Genomic DNA, 10,841 nt, shown 5'->3' with positions numbered 1-10,841 from the left:
GTAGCCTGGATATATGATTTACTTTAGCTGGGGAGTTGGAATGTCAGATTATTTTGATGCATGTTAGAACACATACAATAATAATATACATTTTACAGACTGATGCAAGCGGTCAGCGCCTAATCTGTATACATGAATGGAATCAAGAAGGAATAAGGTACGAGTGTACCAATTAATGAACTAATCTTGGTAGGGTGCATTACATGTTGATAACCCTTTGAATAAGATGAAATTGATTTCAACATCAAATGCTATACTGAGAAAGAGATATAAACACCAGAATACAACGTAAACAGTGGTAACTGCACAGAATAGGATGCATATAAATGGAGATCAAAGTTCTTTTTCTTTTTTGTTCTCTACATATCTTACAAAAATATATATTAACAGTCGTAGCACATCAACATCCGCTTTCTATAAAAACAGCGGTGAACCAAAAAAACAAATCTAGACAACCTCAAGTCCTGCCAAAAGAAGGCGGTCGCAAACAATTCTAGAGGACCATGTCAATATGACAATGCTACAACACTTCCCCTGAGTAACTCATATAATCGGATTAAATCAGTCTCTTTTAATACAAAGATTCTGTAGGATTCTGACCCGACTCCATTTCGTGCAAGGTCTAAAATTGCAGGGAGTATACTCTCTGGCTCTCTACCCTCCTCCCAATATAAATACTAGGCTTTGTCCATGGCATGGTTCGAATCCATGATGTCCTTTTAGTTCATACATCACATGTTGCGTCCCTACCATTGAACCAACGCCTCAGGATCCTCTTTAAATACAATTACATGTCCTGTCAAATTTCCTCTACTGAAATTTCTCCGAGCTCTTCTCGTCAAGGTCACTGCTATTGCTTATGTACCTATATTGTGACTCCGGCAGAGTTGGATTACTTCCTGAAATATGATCGTTGTATCTGTTTATGACATTTGAATGGTTGAATGGTGTCTTACAGATACACGAGGATGGAAATTCATGAAACTCTCCACGCCCTGGTCTCATTTCCTCAGGTTCTCCCATGTATCCTCTTTGGCATGATTTGACCTTTCCGGAGAATGTCTCCCAGTCCATCTTATTTCGAGCCATGAACAAAGCGCTGAGTCTTTTGGCATTTGGTCTGATGGTCCTCTTGTGCCCCATGTACCTCCTTTGGCATGATGAAGAAAGAAAACAATTAGCTCAATGGTGAAACAAGAAGATAGGAACATGAATAGAAATTATTTGTAATGAAGTTTCAATGTACAAAATTTCTGAGTTGCAACTATCTATCTAAAAGATGTTGAAATTGAACACTTACTTCCAGTATTAACCTGCTTCCAAAGAAATAAGCTAGAGTTTAAATCACAACTAATCTGAAAGTTCTAGAATCAGCAAACTTAATCTCCACATTAGTTACTAAGTTTAAAAGTCATAGAACTCTCAGACAAAGTTTAGGCAACCAAATTTAAATTCCTGAAATTTTTTTAATCGACACGATGAATAGAAGAAACAATTCCATTTTGGTTTACGACATAAACTCTTGAAGCAAATAACTAATTATTAACTGATTCAACATGATTTCGTGACATAGAGGCCACTAAATTTGCTCAATTTTCTTAACCATGGACCGATAGCACAATGCGCTTTAATCTTGATTCCTTTTTCCCTTTTGCTTAGCTTAGACAAACTTAGTTCAACGAAGTAGACACGTACCATGCTAAGCACAAAAAACAGGTGTCCTCTGAACAAATGTTTAATTAGATATGTAAGTGTGCTGAAAAGAAAAAGAAAAAAAGAAGAGCCTCACCTACTACCAGCAAGGATCTTAGCCATGTTCCCGTTATTGTTAGTGACAAAGACATCACTTTCATCACATACAATGTAGTCAATTGCTGCAAGACGAGAAGAGTAAGGAAGAAAAGGTTTCAGCTCATCACCAGCAACCATCTCTTTGGTATAAAAGTTTGGAAACAGCTCTTTTAGAGGCTGGAGAGTTTTTTCTCCACCATATATTTCACCAGATGCAACATAAAGGTATGTGTCATTTTTGAAGCCAAGCGCCCGCAGCATAAGCCCAACTTCGTGGGGTGTTAAGGGACATCTTCCTCGAGTTCGCTCTTCATCAGGGCTCAGCTCCTGAAGCCACAAGTTGAATAGAAATGTGTTATCAAAAAGTATGGAAAACCTTAATTTTGCGATAAGGTATACAGATCATACGAGGTCCAGTTGAATAAGGAAAAAACAAGGAAAGGAGGGTTTTTTTTTCTTGGGGGGGGGGGGGGGGGAGGTTGTACCAGTCTGTACTGCACTCTTTTTATAAAAAAAAAAATGACATATGTTAAGCATATAAGACTAAGACCCACATTTAGTGGTATTTGGACATTTCTTCTACAAATGCAAAAACAAAGATATGGTTGTAAAGTAATTGTTCATTACTCCTGTAAAAACCATATTTCATCTTTCCAAGTTATTCCAGAAAAAGAAAGCATTTCAAATCCCAGTGTCCTCGAACCATGCAATACTCAAATAGAATAATGAAGGGCTATGAGCCAGAAAACAGTTGTAAGTTCTATGACATGGCAATAGATTGATAAACTCAAAGATCCCAGATAGACACAATAATAAACAAATAGGAATAGGCCACCCTTCCCCAATCTAGGGGAAACATATAGATCTGGACTTTACATTTCTGAGAAGACTCTTTCTCCACAGGACCAGTGATTTGAGACTTTCAATTTCTTAATCAATAAAAAAAATCCTTAATCTGATCAAGCAGAAGTAAAATTGCCTAAATTGCCAAGTAGTAAAGAACAAAGTCATAATTATTTAAGGAAAGAAATCCTACAGGTAAAGTGGCCCATCGTTTTCTTATCTCACCCAATTCATATCTTTCCTTATCACCCCCGCCATAGTAGCACCCAGAAAATGCTAGCATATCAGGTTCAAACCTGAAATATATATATGTATCAGAGCAACACACGTTAAGTGCCAATGGAAAGCATAAATGTGAAAGGAACTCTCTTGGATAACAGACATATATAACAACACACGTTATTATTATTACTATTATTATTATTATATTTATCTTTTTTACTTGCACTTTTATTTATTTCGATAATGATGATGATATGAGTTGAGCTAAATGAAAGGAATGGGGATTCATATCGCCGACCCAACTTGTTTGGGACTGAAGCGTAGTTGTTGTTGTAGTGAAGGCATAACAGGTACAACTCGTAATCTAAACACACATCTAACACTTAGCTGACACAGATATTCAAGTACTATCAAGTCAGAAGGTCAAAACACCGTTTTGTCCTTTCAGCAAAAGAAAGCATGGATCTTGCAGTTCATTTTACGTTTTTTAAGTCTTTGTTACCCAACAACTAATTAGGATTTCTCTTAATCCCTTAATTGTCTATGATCCTTCCCCAGAGCATACAAACTTGATCTCAAGTTGATATGCAATTCTTAAGAATTATGAATATAAATGAAAGAATGCTTACATGGTTTGAGCAAACAAATCTCCATATCATATTCGGCAGGAAGTTATACATCATTCAGAATTTCTCTTCTTTTTTTGGTAATGGAATAAGATTATTCAGAATAATAACCCACCAGATTAGGAAGGCAATCAGATTTTTCTCTAAGCTTCAAATGTAAAAGAATGGGTTTTACCATTCATTCACTTAGGTACAAGGAGGTTTAGCCAATACACCCCCCTCCTTCCTATAATCACTTTTTGGTTTCCGCTGCCACCTTAGGATGGATTTGGAACTTTTAAAAACAAGAGAGGATTTTGAAGGGAAAAAAAGAAGAGAGAAGGTATACAGGATTCTCATGACAGACAGCAGCTCCATCAGGAATTAGGAAGGTTTCCTTTTTAGGAAAATTGTATACTATATGGCAAGACCCTCCTACTTGTAATCATGGGAAAGATTTCGAATCCCTATGATTGTGTAATTAGAAGGAGGAATTGCTTTTCTTTCTTTTTTAGGATACTTGTAACTACTATTTAAACCACCATGCTGGAGGAATAATCAAGAAAGTCATTCCCAAATTCTCTTCTCTTCATTCTTAACATACTAACAAAGCAAGGCTCATCAATATTCCTGGTTTATCCAATATTGGATACCCATGTTATACTGTTCTCACACCAAACGTCCAGTCATGGGCGTTCAGGGGAGTGTTACGTGTGTTACATTGATTAAGGTAATGGATGAATTGCAAACCTATTGACACTTCTGTGGGCTGAAACTCTAAGCTTCTTCTCACACAAGGGAGCCTTTGAAGGAACCCCTTTATCATCGAAGATTGGTTGACAAGCATAATTATCTTACCGACCAGACATCTCATTGGCTGTTAATGTTACTAGTTTCTCCAAACTCCTTGTGAATGTCATTGAAATACAGTAAATTCACCTTCTAAGGTATACCAAATGTTCACCTGAATAGGGTCTGTTGTATGAGGATATGGAACATGCATATATTATTGGGTACTCTGATGCAGACCGGGCTGGATCTCCTTCAAAGAGATGATTTACTTCAGGGTATTGTGAAATCTAATAGTATCTTTTTTTAATTGGTATTCTGCGTCTGCACTTTATCTAACTACTACACCTTGCTTTTTTGCCTTTTGCTTTTCCAAGATAGATTTTCTTTTTGCTTTTCCAAGATATTATTTCTTGCTAGGTGTGCTTTTACAGGAAATCTAATATCTTGGAAAAGCAAAAAGCAAGATACAATAGCTAGATCAAGTGCAGAGGCAGAAGACCGAGCAACGACTTTGGCTACATGTGAGCTTATATGGCTAAAGCAACTTTTTGAAGAGTGGAGATGAGGAGGAGATGCACCAAAGCAATAGATCTGTGACAATCATGTTGCATACAAATTGTTTCAAACCCAGTATTTCATGATAGACCAAAGCATATAGAAGTAGATTGTCATTTCATTCAACAAAAGATTGAGTCAAAGAGCGTTGTGAGAGATTTTGTCAGCTCGAGTGACTTGTTAGCAAGCAGACATTCTTACGAAGTCACTTCATGGCTCCAGAACTGAGTATATTTGCAACAAGTTAGGAGAATACAATATGCACACTCTAGCTTGCAGGGGAGTGTTAAGAAATACGAAGGTTTCCTTATTAAGAAAATTGCTAATACAGCGAGATCACATTCCTTGTAAATACAAGAAAAGTTTTGCATCCCTGTGATTGTGTAGTTAGGAATAGAAATTAATTTCTTTTACTTTTAAGGATTACTTGTAAACACTATTTAAACCCCAACATGCTTTAGGGAATAATTGAGAAATTCATTCCCAAATTCTTTCTTTACAAAACACAAAATCCTCAAAGTTCCAGCATTAATTTTCAGTTCCACAATTCAGACTTTGCTTTGTAATATTGCTATGCAAAGTTAAACAGATAGTAGACTAAGGTTTGATTTCAAACACAGTAAGTCAAACAAACCTCAAATGAACTGCAATGAAACGTCTTGCCATCTTTCGCATACGCACTACAAGTTTCTGACCAAGATTCCTTATGGGCTTAGTGAATTTTAAGGCATGATAATTCACACGGCAACGCAATTTTTGCAGCTCTTCATCAAGGTCATTAGCAAGCCGATAATCAAATTTTGTCAACTGAAGAACCTGCATACAATTTGGAGATCAAACATTAATAAAACATGAGCAGAAGCATCCACTTTCTACTACCAATTTTTGACTTGTATGCTCGATGAGCATAAATTCATAAAATGTGTGTTCTTTCATCAACTGTTAAATTCCACGTCTTGAAGTTGTTACTATAGACTGAAGGATAACTGAAACAACGAAAGCTGCAGTGAATTTTAAATAACATTTAAGAGATTGTATGATGTCAATATGGTTCCTAGATGACCAGGTAGACCAATTGATACGGAATCGTATCGAAAATATGGATATTGCAAAATACGCGGAATCAAAAAGATAGAAGATTAGGGTTTAAAATAGAGAAAGATAAGAATTAACTACGAACAAGTTAAACCCCTTGAATTTCCTATGATGAACACCAATCAATGAAGAGCACGAATAAGAAACACGGATTAAGCCAAGTAAAGAATAAAATTCAAAGCCCCTAGTAAATATATTAACTAGAACAATGGATTAACATTCAAATACATAAGATAATCCAAGAGTATGAACATGAACTCATACAAGATTAACCTAACATAGATAATCTAAGAAAATATGGTAAATAAAGAGAAAATAAAGATACCCTAAACCTCTCAAGGTTTGTCTTTGTTTATCAATCCATCACAAGCTTTTTCCTCAAGATGAGTAAGGAACTATTTATACTAGAGTGCTAGTTACGCTAAATGACCAAAATACACTTAAGCTAGTAAGGAAGCTATGTAGAGCCAAATTACAAAGCTAGCCTAAATTGTTAATATAGCCACACTTGATCTTGACCCCTTTAAAGCACTCCAATGCTATGATGTTGACTTGAAAATCATCCTCGTCAAGCGCCCTAATCCGGCATGTATCACCAATTGATAAGTATGATACACATTTATCCAATGGATATGAGACTATGAATCTATGAATGGGGAAAGTCGATTGATTGTTAAACATGTTTTCTAAGTTAGGTAAAGCAGATATTAGATTCATTTTAATGGTCCCGGTAAATTTAACCACTCAATTTTGACTATTCCACTACCTCATTAACCAGGGGAATTAAAATATCCTCCATTTAAGCATGCCATTTTCAAGACAAACCTATATAAACATGATAAAATGTTATGATCATGTAAATTTATGACCTCAACATAATCCATCTGAAAGAGCTTTTAGAACAAGAGAAGTGCTCCAACCATACCATGATATAACTATGCCTAGAGAGAGTAGAAACACCATTAGTCTCCAGAACAATGGCTTCAATACATGCTTTATCTGTGCCACATTACATCTCTGAGATTGAGAATAGCTACGTCATACATGGGCTCCGTTAGATTCTAGAAACATAAAGATGTGTGCATCCTGAAATAGACCATAGTTTAGGATTTCTACAACTTGACTGCCTAAACAGCTCACTGAACAATAAACCCAGAAGAGTGACCACATTCCCTAAAGTTCACTTATAGTTTTTTGGGAAATATGAGGTTACGGTTAGAAAACAGAAGCTAGTATAGGTGAGTAAATGATTGAACAGATATGATAAAAGACAGTATTAATTGTTCTGCTTTTTGTTTACTTACACGTCTCCTTAAAAGTACAGGCAATACTTGGTCCGAGTAATATTCAGGTTCTGATTTTCTTGGAACGCGCATGGTATATGGAGGTTTTTGCATTAACTTCATGACCTTCACTGGAACTCTTTTAACAATACTGACATCCTTTGCAAGGTATGAGATGAACCATTTAATATCAAAGATGTTGACAAAATCACTGCAGGTTAAAAGGATATCTTAGTGAAAAAAAAGAGTCAAACTGCTTCTGCTATTATGATCCACTATGAACTTATGCAATAGACAGACTCCCAAAAGTAACTTTAAAATGCCCACCAACCTATCATCCTTCCAAAATGAATGATGGTCCAACTCAGGTACAACTAAAGTGGCATTAAGAATCCGTGCAACAACCACAGCATCAGTTATCTGGTAAGCACGAGATAGGTTCCAAAGGTTAGATTACTGAGATAAAGAAATGAAATTAGCAAAAGCAACCCGTTTGAGAGAACTTATCAATACAAAAGAAAACTGCTTGAGAGATGCCAAAGATTAGTGGATAAACTATATCAAGTCAAGAACATTATACTTACTCCAGTCCTTTGTTGGTTGAGTCCTCCGCTAGCTGCAATAAGTAGATATCCATTTGAAGATCGCACACTCACAGCAGCTACATTTCGTTTCGGAAACATTAGAGTCCAAGTTATTCTCACCAAAATTGAAGAGAGATACAGAAGCATATAAGTGAACTTCAAACCTAAATAGGCAGGAGAAAGACTTTAGGCAATTAAAACAATAACTAAGTGCAAGTGCTTGTCAAGTATTTTAAATAAGCATGTTTTAACTCCTATTGTGTCAAATAACAAAAAGCAGCAAAATCCAATGCAATGGCAGACCTGAACAATAATTTACTCACTTATACACATCAACTACGATGCTAGATAGCAATAAGGCTACTCTTTCCTTTAAGATGACTGATGGGAGAGTGAAGATAAGAATAATATTATTTTGAAAATTACACTAGATCAGGCAACTTAGCAAATTTGCTTTTCATTGACTTTCTTTTCACCTTCTTGTTGGAAAGAAAATCAAATCAAGCAACAAATAGCAGGTGCAAGTAGCGTATATAAGAAAAATGAGAAAAAGCGTGGGAACTAAAAACCATCTATTCTTAAAAGTAGGATGCCAGCAAGTCAACTCTCTTCACATATTTACCATACCCAAAAGTAACCAATTTTCTCTCCAGCCTCTTCCTCCAAACATAGTACTCTACTTTTTTATAATTGTCTGGAGAGTATATCATAACATTTTAGTTGAAATCATGATATAAGATATAAATACCGATTTCCATAACCCATTTAAGATGCCAAAAGCGTCGAGTTGAACCTTCAAGACCTCACTTTCAGATTTTGACCAACCAAATAATGTTGCCTAAAAACAATATGTGATACGAGTAGTAACATCATAAACAGTTAGGACACTGAGTATCTGACGAAAAGCGGTTACTTACAAGCAAAACGAGGGCCTCTCTCACTGCATCCAAAGTAAGATGCGGAATACCTTGACTTCCAAATATCAATTGGTGCACCTCCATCCTAAAATATAGTATCAAATAACAGAAATGTGATGCTTCAAAACACCTGGATAGGCAAGCGAAAACTAATCTTCCACCTTCATAGCAGCTAGCTAGTGTTGCAGCCATAAATTTCAGTTTTCCTATAAACTTCTTGCCAGATAGCAAAGGAATAGTGAAATTCATCATTGTCCCAACAGATAAAAAATCATTCGATCACTCACCAGCAAACTTATAACATAAGATTCTTTTTTTTTTTTTTTTGATAACCGTGGTGTCCGGGCCGGCGTCAGCTTGCGCGCACCTCGACTAATTCTACGGGATACTTACCAGCAACAGGTACCCGGTAGCTCTATCCACCAAGGCTTGGATAGATGGGAAGAAATCACCTAGTATTTGACTCCGGTGGGATTTGAAGCTGATACCTCACGATTCTCACCCACTTCATTGACCACTAGGCCACACACTTAGGTGCATTATAACATGAGATTCTGAACTCTCCCTTTGTATTTTATCGAACCCAAAAGCAAAAAAGAGTTGAAATAATTTGTCAAATTTTGAAACAAAAATCAAATTTTGGCTACATTCTAAATTGGTCGAAACAAAAACATTTTGAGAAAAATATAAATACAGTGAAAATGAAGCTAATTGAGCATTTCTGTTTAGATTACCTGATTGTAGAACCAAGAAGGTTTGAGGAGTGGGTGAGAGTACCATTCAAGATTGGATGCGACGTGGCCAGTGAAAAGTGAAATCAAGCCTAAGGCAAACAACATGAACCCACAAAATTTGGTACATGAGATCAGTCGCCGCGAACAACAGCTAAACAAGAAATGCTGCTGCTTCTGGGGATTATTAGCCAATACCCCACAACTATACATCCAAAATTTCATAACTACAGCTACTTGATTTTGATTTTTCTGCTAACCTTTTTTTAAAATCATATTACGACCATACTATCAACCCACAATAGGGAATGACAATGAATCAATGTCTCATATAATAAGAAGCTGCTACAAGCAGTGACAGACTGTGGAGCTTTCTCAAACGTAGAGTGTGATAGCCCTTTTCTTTCTTCCTTTTTTTTTTTTGATTTAATTTTGGGGAAACGGAGATGCAGGAAGGAATCACAGGTCAGGAGGTTGGAATCATTATTCATTAGGTAATAAATTATAGGAGTAATACTCTTTTCTTCCCAAAAAAAAAAAATAACACGTCCCCTACAGGGTGCTATTGAAAAATCTACAAATCAAATTGAACCAAAAAATGATTCAAACTAACTATTTACACTCAAAATCGAATAACAATTAAATTTGTATGTGATTTTAAGGACACGTGATCTAACTTGATACAAAATGATAAATCAAATTAAAATTTAAATAAATAATGGAAAAGTAAATGCAAAACGCACAAGTTGAACAGTCTTAGCCTTAGAAGGTTAGCCGCCATCGAGCCAAAAGTGCTTTTATCGACATCAGAACAGAATGACAAGAGAATAATAAGAACTAACAATAACAATATATTATTTGGGATGCGTGTTACAATATGTTCAATGAATTATCATACCCTTTTTATATAGTAGAGGAGTCCTACTTTAGATACAATTATATAGAAGGTAAAAAATCTCTTAATTTGCTGATTGACGGTTCCTTATTGATACGTGCCGAGATTCCTGCCGCAATATCCGACCGGTCACAGATATTTCGGTCTTCCGTTAGTTATCTCAACAATGTCTCTCCAAGATCGTTCGAGGCTAAGGTCGACATCGGACTCACCGCTAGTCAAAGGCACGGGTTCCGACCTCGGGTCCTAGCTCGGTGGGACTCGAGGTCGATCTTCATTCCTTAGTTGCCACGTTCCAAACCTAATCTACCAAGTCGTAGGCGAGCTCGATTTCGACCGTATACACATAGTCCCCTAGTTTTTCGGAGAGTAGATGACGAAAAACGGCATGAACTTAATTTCCGATCCCAACTTCGATATTTTGTGACAGAAACGACAAAACAGTCAAAACGTCTCGTCAGTCAAGTCTTAATGGCATTAAATGCTCGTCAGTTGCCGATCGGCCATTCCCAGATGTGAACAGTCGTT

General features: G+C 36.4%; 1 protein-coding gene across 5 annotated transcripts; it reads right to left on the bottom strand.

The window, feature by feature from the left end:
• Window positions 1-303: 303 nt before the first annotated feature.
• Window positions 304-9,924, bottom strand: LOC104108555 (O-fucosyltransferase 29-like). 5 transcript variants are annotated; one of them, XM_070177691.1, is made up of 10 exons: window positions 9,422-9,560; window positions 8,688-9,252; window positions 8,519-8,608; window positions 7,771-7,847; window positions 7,518-7,606; window positions 7,208-7,397; window positions 5,443-5,624; window positions 2,828-2,930; window positions 1,790-2,118; window positions 304-1,150 (listed from the first exon to the last, which is right to left on the bottom strand). In XM_070177691.1, the coding sequence occupies exons 3-10, from the start codon at window positions 8,526-8,528 to the stop codon at window positions 811-813; spliced, it is 1,320 nt and encodes a 439-aa protein (XP_070033792.1). In that variant the 5' UTR covers window positions 8,529-8,608; window positions 8,688-9,252; window positions 9,422-9,560; the 3' UTR covers window positions 304-810. The 5 variants fall into 5 exon arrangements, with proteins under 5 accessions (XP_070033792.1, XP_070033790.1, XP_009615914.1 ...); XM_070177689.1 differs by lacking the exon at window positions 8,519-8,608 and having other exon boundaries at window positions 7,771-7,934; window positions 8,688-8,772; window positions 9,422-9,924; XM_009617619.4 differs by lacking the exon at window positions 8,519-8,608 and having other exon boundaries at window positions 8,688-8,772; window positions 9,422-9,922.
• Window positions 9,925-10,841: the final 917 nt, after the last annotated feature.

The sequence above is a fragment of the Nicotiana tomentosiformis genome, chromosome 6 (assembly GCF_000390325.3).
Source record: "Nicotiana tomentosiformis chromosome 6, ASM39032v3, whole genome shotgun sequence".
Classification (NCBI taxonomy): Eukaryota; Viridiplantae; Streptophyta; class Magnoliopsida; order Solanales; family Solanaceae; genus Nicotiana; species Nicotiana tomentosiformis.
Note: the sequence above shows the minus strand (reverse complement) of the source record. Positions and strands in the feature narration are given on the sequence as shown.